Source organism: Macaca nemestrina, chromosome 14 (genome assembly GCF_043159975.1).
Source record: "Macaca nemestrina isolate mMacNem1 chromosome 14, mMacNem.hap1, whole genome shotgun sequence".
Lineage (NCBI taxonomy): Eukaryota > Metazoa > Chordata > Mammalia > Primates > Cercopithecidae > Macaca > Macaca nemestrina.
Window position 1 is genome coordinate 62,895,692 of NC_092138.1, and position 18,427 is coordinate 62,914,118.

Here is an 18,427-nt window from a genome sequence, read left to right on the forward strand (position 1 = left end):
ACCATTAGTTTAACATGTTTTTATTGAGAACTTATCAATGTTCGAGGCACTGTGAAGAAAGAGGCAAATAAAACAGGTTAACTTACCAGAGCTTACAGTCTAAGAGTTAAGACACAATTAGCCCGATACTCTGCTAGAAGTACAAAGTACTATGGGAGATCTTTGGGGTGAGTTACGACTTGCAGCTGGATGTTTAAGAGAAGACTTCTTGAAGGATGTAGAATTGAACTGACATTGTAAACTAGGTAAAACCTTGGTAGGCAGAAAGATATGCTGAAGGGAATAGCATAGGCAGTTCAAAATCAACAGGGTTTAGGATCTGTTGGGAGAAGAGTGATTCATCCACTTATGGAGCCCAAGGTCTATGATAGTAGAGAAGTGGGAGGTGACTGGAAAGGAAGGGCTGACCTTTTGATACCAGTCTCAGATGTTGGGACTTCATTTGGAAGGCTGTGGGAAGCCACTGAGGGCATCAACGTTGTTCTTTATGAAGATGGGTTTGGTAGCAGTGAGTGGAATATTTTGGAGACTAAACAATTTGGGACTTAGAATAATCCAGATGAAGAACAGTACAAGCCTCTAATGAGTGTGATAGAAAGAAAAATATGGTGTTAGGTTGATTCCTAACAGTAGTAGGAATGGGAGAAACCCAAATGTGACTCCCAAGTTTCATGCTTTTAGAAATGGTGATACAAGGCCAGGCGCGGTGGCTCAAGCCTGTAATCCCAGCACTTTGGGAGGCCGAGACGGGCGGATCACGAGGTCAGGAGATCGAGACCATCCTGGCTGACACGGTGAAACCCCGTCTCTACTAAAAAATACAAAAAACTAGCCGGGTGAGGTGGCGGGCGCCTGTAGTCCCAGCTATTTGGGAGGCTGAGGCAGGAGAATGGCGTGAACCCGGGAGGCGGAGCTTGCAGTGAGCTGAGATCCGGCCACTGCACTCCAGCCTGGGTGGCAGAGCGAGACTCCGTCTAAAAAAAAAAAAAAAAAAAAAAGAAATGGTGATACCAAGGAAAAGGGCAGGTCAAAAGAACAAGGTCTGGTGGGGACAGTGACTGCAGTTTAGAAATGTTGAGCTGGAGGAGTGAGCAGAACATACAGTGAGATATGTCCAATAGGCAGGAAGCAATATTTGAGGAAAGACCAAGACTTAAGGATGAGAATCACAGCTGAGAGGAGTAGTTAAGACCCTAGCGGATGAAAGGGTACAGAGTGAGAAGAGGGTGTAATGCAGAACACTTGCAGGGGAAAGAAAAGCAAAAAACCCCAAAACATCATTTGGAGTCAGGGACAAGAGGTAGAACCCTTGAGAGATGTTAGGGAAAAACCAGGGCACTGTATTGGAGCAAAAAAGCACAGAGGCAGGGAAGCTTTTGTAAGAGTCTGGAGATGAGGTTTTGGCCAGTAGAGAGGCAGGAGTAGGAGAGGAGATGAGGTGAGAGCCACTGTGTAGGAAAAATTGACACAACTTGGTGATTAAGTAAAAAGAGGTATGAGTGATGACTGTAGTTTTTGAACATGTGTGACTCTGACAGAGTTGGTGTCACTGACAGAAATAGGAAGCCCTGAGCAGGGAGGAGTTGTAGAGGGATGTGAACTTTGGCTGTGGATGGAGCCAGTTTGAGGTGACCGTGAAACCCCAAGCAAGGATGTTCAGCAGACATTTGGACATGTGGGTCTGCAACTGAAGATTCAGGGCAAGAGAGAAAATGTGGATTTGGGGATCAGTGGCCTTTAGGTGGATTGCACCTCTCAACATGAATAAAATTTCTGAAAGAGATAGTATAGAGAGAAAAGCAGAGGCCATGGACTGGGGATGGCTGCAATTTAGTGTGCAAATTGCCAAAGTGAGGATGAATTCCTCAAGGGCAAGGAGGAATCCTGTGCCTTCGTTTTACTCTTCCCTGTCTCTGCTGAGTCCATGGAAGATGTGCCATGAAGATTTGCAGTGATGTTGATTATAAAATTATAAGCTTTTTTATGCCTACTTTATAGTTTTGGAATAGGTGAGTTCCTGCTACACAGGGGATTTATGTCCTTTCCATCTCTTACTGCCTCCCCGCTTTCCCCATGGTGCTGTTCTCTTATTCCCTCTCTCTGATCCTTGCAGCAGCAATTCGCATATCAGTCCAGAAGCCCATTTATAGACGGCTTGTCATATAGGTATTTATCTTAAATTAAATGTTTTCGTTAGTCAAGGTAGTATTTTCATAAGTAAAAGTGACTTTTTATTTATCTTTACCAGGTAATCCAAGATTTAAGATTTATCATACTCAGTGAAACTTTTTATGAATAGCATTATATTTATCTTTTCATTTTAGGATATGAGATAATACATTTGTTGAAATAATAAAAACCACACTAAAGTTGCATGCTGTCTAGCTATACTTCACTGTTTCATTAAAGTTGAGGATGTGGTTGAAGTTTGTACCATTGACTCTCTGATCTAATGTGTTCTAGGCAAGGTAAAGAATCCTGAGTGGAGCAGAAATGAAATTCCACATAGCTGTGGTGAGGTTTGTAGAAAGAAACAGCCTGGCCAGGACTGCCCACATTCCTGTAACCTGTAAGTTGGAATGCCAGTTCCGTTGGGATTCTGGGTGGACATGCTTTGCTTGTGGCTCTAAGTAAACATATCTGGTTAGCATGTGACAGTTTGGAATGAAGGGTGATAAGGGACCTCAGTAAATGGTCCCAAATCACCCTGTGCCAGGCACTCTACGTCAGTTAACTTGTTGAATCCTTACCACTGCCCAGTAATGGGTAGATATTTATCATCTCCACTTTACAGATGAGGCTCAGAAAGGCCAAGCCTCTTGCCCAGTGTCACAGTGGTCATGGTGGAGCTAGGGTTTCCAAAGCCAGTGCTCCTTCCATTACATTACACTGCTTGCTTCTAAGAAGAAATGTGACTCGTATGTTTTATCCCCCATTGATATCCAGGATATCCAGGTCTAAGAGAATGTATAGGAGAACCTTCTGTCTGGGGAAAGACAATTGTGTAGGGTCCTGGTCAGACAGTATTTCTAAGATGTCGATCTTTTTTTTTTTTTTTTTGGAGACAGGGTCTTGCTTTGTTACCCAGGCTGGAGTATGGTGGCGTGATCACAGCTCACTGCAACCGCCACCTCCTGTGCTCAAGCCGTCCTCCCACCTCATCCTCCTGAGTAGCTGGGACTACAGGCATGTGCCACCACGCCTGGCTAATTTTTGTATTTTTTGGTAGAAATGGGGTTTTGCCATGTTGCCCAGGTTGGTCTTGAACTCCTGGCCTCAAGCAGTCTGCTATTCTCAGCCTCCCAACATGCCAGGATTCCTGGTGTGAGCCATCACACCCAGCCGTAGGATGTCAGTCTTTGTACAATAAACAGCCAGCTTTAGACTATATCCATAAGCCAGACACAGTGGCTCATGCCTATAATCCCAACACGTTGGGAAGCTGAGGCAGGAGGATTGCTTGAGGCCAGGAGTTCTAGATCAGACTAGGCAACAAAGTGAGGCCCCATCTCTACAAAAAAATTTAAAATTAGCCGGGTGTGGTGGCGCACACCTATAGTCCCCGCTACTTGGGAGGCTGAGTGAGGAGGAGCTCAAGGCTACAATGAGCTGTAGTTGCACCATTGCACTCCAGCCTGGGCAACAAAGCAAGACCCTGTCTCTAAAAATAATAAATAAATAAGTAGACTGTATGCAGTCAGCTTCTAAATACCAAAAAATGCACAGTAATAGAAAAACAGTTGATCAGTTACAAGTAAATTTCTACAGGCCTTGACCTCAAAGGTTTAAATCTTAGGTTCAAGTTACTTAAACAGTTATGTGACCTTGGGCAAGTTACTTAACTTATCTAAGCCTGCATCTGTAAAATAATGATGATAGTAATAATAATACAGAGTTCTAGGAAAATTAAATGAATTAGTATTCCTATGTGGCTGGGTACAGACTCTGGCAAGTGATCAAAAAATAACAATTCTTACTTTTACTACCCAAGTCTAAGAGTAAAGGAGGCATCAGAGTGTTATCTTGGTGTTTCTACTGCTTGGAGCAGGGATAGTATTAGACCAGGGGCCTTGAGATCAAGGCATGGTGGTGGTGCTGGGGAAATATCAGTGGGAGTAGAACTGTTTTAGACTGGGCTAGACAGCATGGCCTGTGATCTGCTGGGCAGTCAGATACCTCCTTCTCTTTGCCTGCTCGCATAGGTCCTTCTTTAGGAAGGACTTAAGCTATTCCTGCCATAATTGTCATTTTCAGTAAATTCAATAATAAGTTAATCCTCTGCATGGACTATTTTTCCAAAGCTTTCATGACTACCAGAGATGAAAACTGATGCAGATCACGTGATCAGCACCATGTCTGAAAGAAAAGAACACTTTAAAACCTGCTCCTTCTCTTTTGTGGCTCTGGAGCTCTCACACTTGACTTGGGAACTTTCTTTTACTTTCAGCAACATAGAGGTTGCTGAAACCCATTCCCCAGTAGCACTTTTCTGGTCTCCAGGAAAGCTTTGGTTTCTCTCATTTACACTTCTTAGGCCTCAAAAGCTATAGAGACAGGGTTTCGCTCTGTTGCCCAGGCTTGAGTGCAGTGATGCTATCGTAGCTTACTGCATCCTTGAACTCCTGGGCTCAAGCGATCCTCCCACCTCAGCCTCCCAAAGTGCTGAGAGCACAGGTGTGAGCCACCATGCCTGGTGTGAACATCTATATTTTTAAAAGCTCTCCAGGCATGTCCAATATATAGCCAGTGTTGTGAACCTCTGGTCTAAAAGTTAAGAAAACCTGAGATTGAGTCCCGGCTTCTGGGATATTTGAAATAACCTAGAATCACCCATACCTGACAAGCAATGAAATTTGTTTCACCCAAAAGGATTGAGGTATATGTAAAATATAACTGTTGAATAATGATACTCACCTTTAAAGAAACATGCTTAAACTTATGTCTCTTATGGGTATTGTCTATCAAAATGAGTCACCTTAGAAGACTAGACACTTGTTCCTGTATTGTTTTCAATGTTTAAACCTTATTTAAAAATTATCAGAGCTTGTTTAGGAGTTTCACAGAAACTAAACATTCCAGCCAGACCACTTTATAAGCACACTAAAGCACTTTATAAGCACACTCCCTCTTTGGCCTCCCAAAGTGATGGAATTACAGGCATGAGCCACTGCGCTCAGCCCTGGATATAAGTTTTTAACTCAGTTGGGTAACTAGGAGTGTAATTATTAGATTGTATGGTAAGACTATGTTTAGTTTTGTACGAAACTGCAAAACTGTCTTAAAAGTGGCCATACCATTTTACATTTCCACTAGCAATGAATGAGAGTCCTGTCACACCCATCTGATTAATTCGTCTTGGCTCTGATTGACTTTTGATTCCCAAAGGGTTGTGATTTGCCACCTAGAATATACCCCTCCTACTCCAAAAACGGTTGTCGTAGAAGTTCCCAAAATGTTTTAAGTAGTGGTATTTCTGTACCACTGTGTAATTTGCCAATGTGTCTGCTTTGAAGAGGACAGTATTTATTTGAATACACAAATTCCATATTGTAACTTTTTTCTATTGGTCTCTATAATATAGCTCCTAAAAAAAGCATTTTTCAGGCCGGGCGCGGTGGCTCAAGCCTGTAATCCCAGCACTTTGGGAGGCCGAGACGGGTGGATCACGAGGTCAGGAGATCGAGACCATCCTGGCTAACACAGTGAAACCCCGTCTCTACTAAAAAATAGCAAAAAAAATAGCCGGGCGAGGTGGCGGGCGCCTGTAGTCCCAGCTACTCGGGAGGCTCAGGCAGGAGAATGGCGCAAACCCGGGAGGCGGAGCTTGCAGTGAGCTGAGATCCGGCCAGTGCACTCCAGCCTGGGCGACAGCGCAAGACTCCGTCTCAATAAAAAAAAAAAAAAAAAAAAAAAAAAAAAGCATTTTTCAGAGGGCTAATTCTGACCTATAGCATATCACTCAGCCCAGTTCTTTCTCTGACCCCTTTCCCTTTCATTCTCTCCATGTTACTCACCAGCATGCCTCCCCTCATGTCAGCCTTCTTTTCACTGTTCCATTGTTAGCCCAGTGGCTGATGATTACTTCAATAGCTGATGAAGAGTATGTCTGTACTTCTTACAAACCCAGTAGATTTGAGTTCTATTACCTTGCTTAGACTCTGATCTTCTACAGGACCCTATTAGCCATTCTGCCTTTTACCTGAGTAGCAAACTATTTTTATCCCCACACAGTGCTGTAAGTGGACCAAGACCGTATTTAAAAATGTCATCTTTGACTCTCAGACCCAAATATAACCAGTATTTTGACTTGGGATTTACTTCTCTGGTTAAATAGTCTATGGTGATAATGATGTCAGTTTTTTGCACATAAAAGTACAGTTGATATCTTTGTTCAAATAGTTTAATCAACTTTAAACAAATACAAAGACATGTCAGAGTAGATTTATTTGTTGCCATATTCACAATAAGACCCAGCTAGGACAGCTTTGTTCGCATTTGGATACATGGCTGTGGTTTATTCAGTGAAACCTTTCTCTTTCAGTCTCTGCCATCCAGGACCCTGCCCACCCTGCCCTGCCTTTATGACAAAAACATGTGAATGTGGACGAACCAGGTAAAGTTAAGATTGCACTCTAAAGAAGACCTCCGTTTTCACATGCATGACTGACTTGTGAATTTCTAAAATAAAAGAATAGTAGGTAGATACAAATAAATGGTAGGCATGAATAGTACTTTTTTTTTTTTTTTTTTAAAGCTTTAGAACAGGAAGGAGAGGACAGAAGGAAAGTACAACTTGGAAGAGAGCCAAGTGGGCAACTTGAGAGACCAAATGCACCACGGATAGTACTTTTCTATAGTAGTTCCCTGTGCTGCCCATGACCCTATTTTGTAATCTTATAAGTGATTAAGAAATTATACACACAGTGAGATTGTGAGACTACCCATTATTTCAGGTAAAATACCAGGTGACAAGGACTTTTTTTTTTTTTTTGAGACAGAGTCTCGGTCTGTCACCCAGGCTGGAGTACAGTGGCGCGATCTCGGCTCACTGCAACCTCTGCCACTTGGGTTCAAGCAATTCTCCTGCCTCAGCCTGCCAAGTAGCTGGGATTACAGGCACCTGCTACCGCACCCGGCTAATTTTTGTATTTTTAGTAGAGATGGGGTTTCACCATCTTAGCCAGGCTGGTCTTGAACTATTGACCTCGTGATCCACCTGCCTCGGCCTCCCAAAGTTCTGGAATTACAAGCATGAGCCACCGTGTTCAGTCGACAATGATTTTTTTTTAACCTCTCTAGTGGGTGACAGAACCAGGAGTTGAACCCAGGCCTGTTAAGGTCGAGGAGGCTGGAACCAGTTTCCTGTGCCTAGCACAGTATCTTGCATCTAGGAATCTTTTAATGAATATTGTTGAATGAAAGAATAGGTGACTCCAGAGCCCACTCTTGTTCTATTATAATACAAGGTCTCCTACATGGTTAGTACAAGGATCACTGATAGCTGTGGAGTGTCTCTGAGGCCCAGTAAGATCTTAAAATGATTTCTGAACCACAGGATGAGATGAATCATGCAGATTTTCAGTGAGGTGCATTTGTTTAGCCTTTACTGAACTTATGAGGATAGCTATGTGGCCTGAGATTACATGTAAGTGTTTTGACTCAGAAAGGTCAGATCCTGGTTCTGTCACTTACTGGTTGTTGATTCTGGGCAAGTTGCTTGGTCTCATTGGACCTCATTTTTCTTATCATAAAGTAGAAATAATAGTGTCTACTTCAAGGGTTAATGTTAGCCATGGTACTAGGCAGAATGGTAGCATAATAGGCCAGTGTTAGTCATTAGGTCAAGTACTGCAAGCTGATCATTTATGTATATAACAGTGACTTTTAAGAACAAAATATGGTGTTGAGAGTCAGGGATCAGATAAAACTCTTCTTGCAGGAGAGTAGACTGCAAGTGCTTAACCATTACCCTAGAAAGAGACCTGAAGACAATTGTCTAAAAGTACTTTATCTGGCTTGGCGCAGTGGCTCACGCCTATAATCCCAGCACTTTGGGAGGCCGAGGTGGGCGGATCACTTGAGGTTAAGAGTTCGAGACCAACTGGGCCAACATGGTGAAACCCTGTCTCTACTAAAAGTACAAAAATTAGCTGACATGGTGACACATGCCTGTAGCCCCAGCTACTGGGGAGGTTGAGGCAGGAGAATCGCTTGAAACCAGAAGGCAGAGGTTGCAGCGAGCCAAGATGGCGCCACTGCACTCCAGCCTGGGCAACAGAGTAAGACTCTGTCTCACATAAACAAACAAAAAAAGGACTTTCTTATATCCTTCTCTCAGCAAAATCAGGATGTTTATTGGAACAAAACTAGAATTAGCTTATTTCCCTACCCGGAAGCAAAGTCACATATAGTATGTTCTAAGTGCTGGGTCTCAGAATAATGCCATTGTGCTGTTAATCTGAGTGTGTCACATCTGGGTACATGATAGCTATCCTTCTCCCCTGTCTGTGAAGTACTGTGGAAGCTCCAGGCAGAGCTAGGACTAGAACCCAGATATTCTAACTCCTCACCCCAGTGTTCTTTCTCCTTATGCATGCCGCTTCGTGGAACTCAGATGAAATCACATAAAGCAAATACTCAGGAATAGCCTTCAGTTCCTCACCACTTAGAAAATAGGAGAGAAAGACAGGATGGAAAATAAAAAGAACAAAGGAAGAAAAAGAAGAGTGGGCCAGGCGTGGTGGCTCAAGCCTGTAATCCCAGCACTTTGGGAGCCTGAGGCAGGAGGATTGCTTAAGCCTCGGAGTTTGAGATTAGTCTGGGCAACATAGTGAGACCCTGTCTCTATTTAAAAAAAAAAAAAAAAAAAAAAGAAGAAGAAGAAAAAGAGTGGAGAAGGGGAGAGTAATTGAGGAAATAAGGATTGGGCGAGGGAGACTTACTATAAAAAGTAAGGGAAATGAAGTTAGAGAAAGGCTGAGTAGGTTTTGAGGGGAAGAGTTAGGGCCGCAGTGTTAATTTAGTTGTCCAACAGGAACTTTTAGACTGATGCTCTCTTTACATCTATTGTCTTTGCAGGCACACAGTTCGCTGTGGTCAGGCTGTCTCAGTCCACTGTTCCAACCCATGTGAGAATATTTTGAACTGTGGTCAGCACCAATGTGCTGAGCTGTGCCATGGGGGTCAGTGCCAGCCTTGCCAGATCATTTTGAACCAGGGTAAGTGGTGGGCACACCAGCTAGCAATGGTTGTGTTCTTTTCTGGAACCTTATTAATGATTGTCTTGATAAACTTTGATTGGTGTCAGGCTTATAGTCACAAAGACCTTGGGAGATACAATGCTTAGATAGTTTTTTTATTTTACCTGCATACTGGTATAGGTCATTGTCCTGTATAATTTTTTTTACTTTTTGAGATGAGTCTCACTCTGTCGCCCAGGCTGGAGTGCGTTGGCATAATCCTAGTTCTCTGCAACCTCCACCTCCTGAGTTCAAGCAATTCTCCTGCCTCAGCCTCCCAAGTAGCAGGGATTACAGGTGCCCGCTATCACGCCTTGCTAATTTTTGTGTTTTTAGTAGAGATGGGGGTTTCACAGTGTTGGCCAGGCTGGTCTCAAACTCCTGACCTTAAGTGATAACGCCTGCCTGGGCCTCCCAAAGTGCTGGGATTACAGGCATGAGCCACCGTGCCTGGCCTATCTAATTTAAATAGATTTTAAAATGCTGTTTAAAAGTAACTGCTTGAAAGGACCAGATTATTATGGACCTAGAAAGACCAAAATAATCTTTTTAAAAATGAACTGGCCGGGCACAGTGGCTTACGGCTGTAATCCCAGCACTTTGAGAGGCTGAGGTGGGTGGATCACTTGAGGTCAGGAGATCGAGACCAGCCTGGCCAGCATGGTGAAACACTGTCTCTACTAAAAATATAAAAATTATCTGGTCGTGGTGGTGGGCGCCTGTAAATCCCAGATACTCAAGAGACTGAAGCAAGAGAATCACTTGAACCCGGGAGGTAGAGGTTGCAGTGAGCTGAGATCGCGCCACTACACTCTAGCCTGGACAACAGAATGAGACTCAGTCTAAAAAATAATAATAATAATAATAATAATAATAAAATGAACATATGCGAAATCTAAGAACATATAAAACTAATTTTTCATAATAAAAATTAGAAAGTGGTTGCCTAGTGGTGGAAATTAGGGGAAGGGACACACAGTTTCTGGGTTAATGGAAATGTCTGATACCTTGTTTTGGGTGTTAGTTACACAGATGTATACAATTACCAAAAGATATCAGAAACCAAAACTGAATATGTAAAATATTTGTGTTTATTGTGTCCTAGCTGTACATCAATGGGAAAAAAGTATCTACATGAATAGAAAAACTTTTTAAAATTGTGAATATAAGTTTATGTTTGTGATGTTTTCAGTTTTTCTCTTCCTCTCCATTACTACAATCTAGAAATGGGAGAGAAGAATCTAATTTTATAGCCGGGGCGTGGTGGTGGGCACCTATAATCCCAGGTACCTGGAGGCTGAGGCAGGAGAATCACTTAAATCCGGGAAGCAGAGGTTGCAGTGAGCTAAGATCGTGCCATTGCACTCCAGCCTGGGCAACAAGAGTGAAACTCTGTCTCAAAAAAAAAAAAGGAATCTAATTTTATTTTCTCTTAGTGCAGTTATCCCCCCTTTGCTCTCCAAAGTGAATGTTGTCAGTTACTCAGTCGCTGATTAAACAGCCTGAAAGCTCACTGTATTTTTAGGTAGGCTGTTTGGTCATGATACAACTCTAATTGTCCCAGTTTTTTCTTTTATTGAGCCAAAATCTGCTTCCCTGAAATATACTCTCTCCTTGGTCTGCCTTTCTCTACATTTCATGTTCCTCCTGGGTTGTTCAAAAGTCAGCTGTCATATATTTTCCCAGTGTTTCCTTTCAGGCCTAACAGCTATGATTGCTTCATTTCTTCCCTGTGAAATGTGCTCACAGACCACACATCCTCTTAAAAGTGGCCAGATTGGGCTGGGCACAGTAGCTTATGCACTTTAGGAGGCCAGGGTGGGTGCATCACTTGAGCCTAGGAGTTTGAGACCCGCCTGGGCAACATGGCAAAAACACATCTCTAACCAAAAAAAAAAAAAAGAAAAAATTAGCCAGACATGGTGGCAATCACCTGTAGTCCCAGCTACTTGGGAGGCTGAGGTGGAAGGATGGCTTGAGCCCAGGAGGCGGAGGTTACAGTGAGCCGAGATCACGCTACCGCACTCCAGCCTGGGTGACAGAACCCGACTCTGTCTCAGAAAAAAAGCAGCGGCCAGGCGCGGTGGCTCACGCCTGTAATCCCAGCACTTTGGGAGGCCGAGGCGGGTGGATCACGAGGTCGGGAGATCGAGGCCATCCTGGCTAACACGGTGAAACCCCGTCTCTACTAAAAATACAAAAAATTAGCCAGGCGAGGTGGCGGGCGCCTATAGTCCCAGCTACTCGGAGGCTGAGGCAGGAGAATGGCGTGAACCCAGGAGGCGGAGCTTGCAGTGAGCCGAGATCGCGCCACTGCACTCCAGCCTGGGCGACAAAGCGAGACTCCGTCTCAAAAAAAAAAAAAAAAAAAAGCAGCCAGATTGTTCACAGCAATGCCAGTCTTCTTGTGGGATCCACCAAAACCGGTATTGCTCAAAACTCGGTGTTTTTTGAGTACATTCTTGAGATTTTTCACTGAGACGGATGACTGATTAAATGTGTCCTGATTATTTTCCAGACTAAAATTTCTGTAGTCTGTTCTCTGTGGAATAGAACTTCAAGGCTTCTATGGAAGCCTTGAAGCCTGTTGTGAATCCTGACCCCTGCCTGTGGGTGCTTCCTCAAGCTTTATCCCAGGCTGAAAATGGGATAATATGTTCCAGCCCCTGTTTTTAAGTCTCTTCAAAGAGAATGAAGAGTTGCCTGTGCCCAGTTTGATTATCTGTTATGTCATATGGATCTGTAATTAGCAGGAAGTGTAGAAAAGCTCTCTATCCTGGTACTTACTGAGGCTTTTTTTTTTTTTTTTTTTTTTGGATCTTGTTCTGTCATACAGACCGGAGTGCAGATTCTCCTGCCTCAGCTTCCCAAGTAGCTGGGACTACAGATGCACACCATCATGCCTGGCTTCTGCTGTTTTTAGCTCTTGATTCATATTGGGCTTTTACTCAGCTAAATCACCCAAGTCTTTTTTGTACAAAACTGTATTGATCCCAGTCTCTTCCTCCTTGTTTCTATTTAGTTGATTTTTCAAACCCAGTTTTGAAGATTTTTTGTTTTTCCACATTAGTTATCTAGCAGAATATTTTGGCTATGTAAATAGTTTATCTTCTTGAATTATAGTTCTAGGATCCCTTTCTTTTTTTTTTTTTTTTTTTTGTCACAATAAAGTTTATTGTGAAAACAGGCTGGTGTGGGGACATGGGGACAGACAAGTACATTTAGGTTGGGTGGCTCAGGTGAAGTAGTGCGGCTTCTTCACGTTGATGCCATACTCGCTGAGGGCAGGGGTCAAGTCCTCCATGGTTAAAGTATACTTGCGGTCCTTGCTTTTGATCCGGGAGCTGCCGGAGGCTGTGCCCTTCATTTTGCAGTGCTGTAGGGCATCATTGGCAATATCTGAGATGAATTTCTGGGCAGCTAGGGAGATGAGCCGAATTATGTGTGGGTCTGAGGCCTCAAAGCCAGCATGGTTCAGGTAGTAACCAGTCACTGCATCTGGCGTCGTAGGCGTGTAATCCTCCAGCTGCATCAAGAAGTCCACCAAAGGCGTGCTGGACACCACCGGCTTCACGTCTCCGTTGGCCGCGCTGGGCAGTACGTAAACACCCTTAGACATGGCCCTCTCTGGGGGCGCCGCGCCAGCCGCCCACACCCACGCCGCTCAGCTGGCTCCCCGGCCCGCGCCGCCAAGGGTCCCGTGTCCCCAGCAGCTGCTCCAGCCCCGGGCCCCCCTGCTGTCCCCGCGGGGCTGGCCTTGTTCTCCGCAGCAGTGCTGGCGGGCAGCGCGGCGGGAGCCGAGACCGGGGGCGCCTTGGGGTCCGCGCCGGAGCCGCTGCAGCTCATCTGGCAGGTGGGAGAGGCGGCGAACCTAGGATCCCTTTCAACCTTATCTAGAGATTAATAAGCATTCTTTTTGGGTCTTTATTCATACGTTGATAAAATACTAAATGGTTTAAGGCTGGCAGCAGGGTCTTTTGGTTCCTTAATACTATTTAACCAGCTGTGACTCTACCTAATTCTTCTGTCACCTGCTCATTTTTCTGTTTCTTGTGCCTAGGAGAGCTTTTTAGTATTTACTCAGATTTTTTCATCAGGAACTCAATTTTCTTTTTATTGTTACCCGTTCTGACCCTTGATTCTTTTGTTCACAGCTTTCTATTCATTACCTCTGTAAAAAGCCTTTGTTCTGTTTGAGCAGAAACTTATCAAAGAAAAGCCTACTAGCAAAAGCTCCCAGTTGCCAGGGTTTCTTTACCAGTTCATTGATTCTACAAATATTTAGTGTATTTTCTGAATCTTTATTAATTTATCAAATCAGTTTTTACTAAATGAACAAGTGAGTTTTAGAATGGGGGATGAAATTGCATATAGGCCAGGTGAAGTGGCTCACACCTGTAATCCCAGCACTTTGGGAGGCCGGGATGGGCTGATCCCTTGAGCCCAGGAGTTTGAGACCAGTTTGGGCAACATGGCAAAACCCCATCTCTACAAAAAATACAAAAGCTATCCAGGTGTGGTGGTATGCACCTGTACTCCCAGCTGCTTGAGGGGCTGAAGTAGGAGGATCGCTTGAGCCTGGGAGTTTGAGGCTGCAGTGAGCTGTGTTCACATGACTGCACTCCAGCCTGGGTGACAAAGTGAGGCCCTGTCTCAAAAAAAAAAAAAAGAAAAGAAAAGAAATTGCGCGTGTACTTACTGGAAGATGGAATGTGTATTTTAAAAATAAAGAATCCTTGAATCTTAAATTCAGCTAATTTAAAAAAAAGTCAAGGCAGGCACAGTGGCTCACTGTAATCCCAGCACTTTGGGAGGTCGAGGCTGCAGTAAGCTGTGTTCATACCACTGTACTCCAGCTGGGCAACAAAGAGAGACCCTGTCTTTAAAACAAAAAAAATCGAGAATCTTGATTATTGCCAGACGTGGTGGCTCACGCCTGTAATCCCAGCCCTTTGGGAGGCTGGGGTGGGTGGATCGCCTGAGCTCAGGAGTTTGAGACCAGCCTAGCCAACATGGTGAAACCCCATCTCTACTAAAAATACAGAAATTAGCTGGGCGTCGTGGTGGACCCCTATAATCCCAGCTACTTGGGAGGCTGAGGCAGGAGAATTGTGTGAACTGGGGAGGTGGAGGTTGCAGCGAGCCAAGATCACGCCACTGCACTCCAGCCTGGGTGACAGAGTGAGACTCCGTCTGAAAAACAAAAAGTCTTAATTATATCTTCAATGATTTGAGGCTTTCCTTTTCCCATGTTTCAGTGAAACTTTTTGGTTCTGTTTAATGTACAATTTTATTTTATGACTATTATATTTAATGCCTTATTAGAAGGTTTCTATTTTATTTTTATTATATACATGATTTTTAAAATTTGGTATGTTTTTATAATACTGTGTTTATTCTGATCATTAGAGCTTATACTCTCATGCCAATTTTTAAATTGCTTTTTAGCAATGGGGACCTTTTTACAAGCGTTTTATGTAAACCCTGACATAAAGTATGAAACCTGTGCTTCTTGGGTTGAAGTGAGGATGGGAGATCCAGATGAGAGCTCCTCCACCACTACTGCCAGCTTAGCTTGTCCATCCCCTGTAACATCACCAGAGGACCCCCAGGAGCCTCACAGTGAATGGTGTTCAACCATGGCCTTAGGACCAGATAGTGTTCTCTTAATTAAAAGGTTGCTTCACTCTGATGCTGTTCTTGGAATGTGCTGCAGAGGCGCTATGATATATTAATAGTTTGACAAGGCCTTTTTTATTTCTTCCTATGGTAAAGCTCTTAGGTGGGTCTTAGAGCTGCTGTATAGACTCTACTTATTTCTGCATAAGGTCTGATCAGTACTCTATTGGCCTCCCAGAGTGCTGGGATTACAGACATGAGCCACTGTGCTGGGCCCGCATTTTGTATTTTCTTACAGATTATTTGGGATATTTTAAGAACCCATACATGTTACTAAATTTTTGTTTTTGAAATTTTCTCTTCAAGTATGCTATTGCGGCAGCACCTCCCGAGATGTGTTATGTGGAACCGATGTAGGAAAGTCTGATGGATTTGGGGATTTCAGCTGTTTAAAGATATGTGGCAAGTAAGGTTTTACATTTTCCTCAGTTGAACTAAAGCTGCACTTTATGCAACAATTATATAATAGTGTGTTCTTCTTAACAGGGACTTGAAATGCGGTAACCATACATGTTCACAAGTATGCCACCCTCAGCCCTGCCAGCCATGCCCACGGCTCCCCGCACTGGTGCGCTGTTGCCCCTGTGGCCAAACTCCTCTCAGCCAATTGCTAGAACTTGGAAGTAGTGGTCGGAAAACATGCATGGACCCTGTGCCTTCATGTGGAAAAGTGTGCGGCAAGCCTCTGCCTTGTGGCTCCTTAGGTAACTAGTAAGCGTAAAGTAAGCTTTAAAAATATTATTGTAAATGTTTGGCAGCAGTGAGTGCTTAAGCAACGTGGAAGTAAGTGCCAGTTACGATATCAGAGGTTTCTAAATATTATGATCAAATTTACGTAGGTACTTTTTCTTTCCTTCTCAAAATATGCTTGCGAAAACCCATACATTTGCCCAAGTGATCTCTCTGATTTAGGTATTTTATTGTTAACTCTGGACAACTGTGGTGAGTTACGGTTCCATAGGGGTTATGATTTCTCTTAGGAGCCTGTGCTATTATGAACGCCATATGTATTTATACCAATCCAGGGTTCAGCAAGTGTTGAAAAGCATTTTCACATAATAGGAACATGCTAAACTAATTGTGGGTGAGACAAAGTCTCGCTCTGTCGCCCTGGCTTGAGTGCAGTGGTACAATCTTGGCTCACTGCAGCCTCCAACTCCTGGGCTCAAATGATTCTTGTGTCTCAGCCTCCCAAGTAGCTGGGACTACAGGCACACACCACCACGCCCAGCTAATTTTTGTATTTTTAATAGAGACGAGGTTTCGCCGTGTTGACCAGGCTGGTCTTGAACTCCTGGCATCAAGTGATCCGCCCACCTTGGGTTCCCAAAGTGCTGGGATTATAGGTGCAAGCTGCCGTACCTGGCCAAAAAACTAAAATTTTTAAGTACAGTAAAACCTCAGCCATTTAGATCATTCAAGGAATGTCAGTCTGTGTAAGTTTCCCATGTAGCTGAGGATAGCACCTATTCAACATCATTTTGAATGAATATTTTTCTTTTTTTTTTTTTTTTCGGAGGTTTTTTTTTTTTTTTTTTTTGAGACAGAGTCTCGCTCTGTTGCCCAGGCTGCAGTGCAATGGCACGATCTTGACTCACTGCAACCTCCACCTCCTGGGTTCAAGCGATTCTCCTGCCTCAGCCTCCCGAGTAGCTGGAATTACAGGCAACTGCCATCATGCCCAGTTAAATTTTTTTTGTATTTTTGTAGAGACAGGATTTCACCATGTTGGCCAAGCTGGTCTTGAACTCCTGACCTCGGGTGATCTGCCTGCCTTGGCGTCCTAAAGTGCTGGGATTATAGATGTGAGCCACCATGCCCAGCCGGATGAATATTTTTCTAAAATTTACATTTCATGTTTAAACAGAGGTTACTGAAGGTGTTGTGATTTCTCTCTTATTGACCCAGAGCCATCATTTTTATGAACTCCAGTTCCTTTATTACACTGAATACAGTGATGCCCTGGGCCTGCTGAGGTTGCTCAGACTAATGCCCCATACCACTGAGCAGTTCGAATTGTTGTATCTGCTCGTTGAAGCTTTTTGTTGTTTATATTCTTGTCAGTGCTTTTAGTATGTTTGCCTGTCTGCTTTTAGTGATTCCCCCTTTCTGATTTTTGGCTTCTAATTACTTGGATATAGAAACCAGAAAAAGTTCATTGGAATTAGATACAAAGTAATACTCTACTGAGCCTATCTGACTCAGTCTTTGAGGAGTATATGTCTGCAGTTTTGCAATGACTTGGCAACTTCTCTCCTGAGTGGGTGTTGAAAGACCATGCATTTAGAAAAAATGGTAAGTAGGCAACTGAGATTGAATAGGAAAGTTATTTCTAAAACTAACCATGTATCTTCTGAGGTAAAGCTAGAATCTTTAGGTTTGTCTTCCATTTCATCAAAAAGAGAGAGTTCACGTTTCTTTCAAGTGCCAGCGTGAATCAGTGGGAACACCCTACTTAATCCTTTTTCTCAATCTGACCTTAAAGTTGTGTATAGAGGAGAAGTGCTGTCTTCTTATATTTTAATACACGTTCCATCTGCATTAGGAAAGCCAATCATCTGTTGGCTCTTTGCTTGCCATGAAATGTGTCTGTGATGTGAAGATCAAATGACTTCTAAATCAAATCCCCTTTCGGGAAGCACATGAGTCAGTTTTATAAGAATTTCACATATAATGACCAGAAATCCTACCCTGGCACTCACGTATCCTGTTGGTGATGAGAGAAGAAGGAAATGTGAAATGGGCAATGCAAAAGGACTTGAGCAAGAGAAGGGTAGTAGCTGGCAGCAACAGACCTTGGGATGGGGCAAGACCAGGTTAAGGTATAAAAGGGTACCTGCTATGCCTCAGCAGATATCATGGAAAACCTTTAAGGAAATAGGCTGAGTTGACTGAGAAGCTCAGAGACAAGCCTATGGCTAGTGATAACAACGACTGTCGGGTTTGTTCAAACCTAGCTTATCTATAGAAAGCTCGCTTAGGTCTTTTGGTATCCCACTCAGTAGGAAATTTCCATCCCAGAGGCACAGCTTCAGTACAAGAGACTGGGTAGAGTTCTACTTTAAGGATGGTAGCATGAGGAGCTCCCATATATCTGCTTACCAGTAAAACAAACAAAGCTGGGGAGAACTATGAAAAAGCAACCATCGAAGCCAGGCATGGTGACTCATACCTATAATCTCAGCACTTTGGGAGGCCAAGGTGGGAGTCCAGGACTTTGAGACCAGCCTGGGCAACATGGCGAGACCCTGTATGTACCAAAAACATTTTTTATTCACCTGGGTATGGTGGCACGTGCCTGTGGTCCTAGCTACCTGGGAGGCTGAGGCAAAAGGATCACTTGACCCTGGAATGTTGAGGCTGCAGTGAGCCATGAATGCGGCATTGCACTCCAGCCTGACTAACAGAGCGAGACCCTGTCTCAAAAAAAAAAATCAACCCTTTAAAGTTTCTGGAGGCTGGGTACAGTGGCTCACACCTGAAATCCCCAACACTTTGGGAGTCTGAGG

The 18,427-nt window shown here is 43.6% G+C and overlaps 1 protein-coding gene across 10 annotated transcripts in view; it reads left to right on the plus strand.

The window, feature by feature from the left end:
* The window catches only part of LOC105485665 (nuclear transcription factor, X-box binding 1), an 81,160-nt gene that overhangs the window by 15,507 nt on the left and 47,226 nt on the right, over nt 1–18,427 (plus strand). For all 10 annotated transcript variants that reach the window (XM_071077915.1, XM_071077912.1, XM_071077913.1 and 7 more), the window contains exons 5-9: nt 2,464–2,569; nt 6,542–6,613; nt 9,079–9,218; nt 15,225–15,324; nt 15,405–15,622. In XM_071077915.1, the coding sequence (XP_070934016.1) occupies nt 2,464–2,569; nt 6,542–6,613; nt 9,079–9,218; nt 15,225–15,324; nt 15,405–15,622 (636 nt within the window). The remainder of the gene's footprint in view (nt 1–2,463; nt 2,570–6,541; nt 6,614–9,078; nt 9,219–15,224; nt 15,325–15,404; nt 15,623–18,427) is intronic.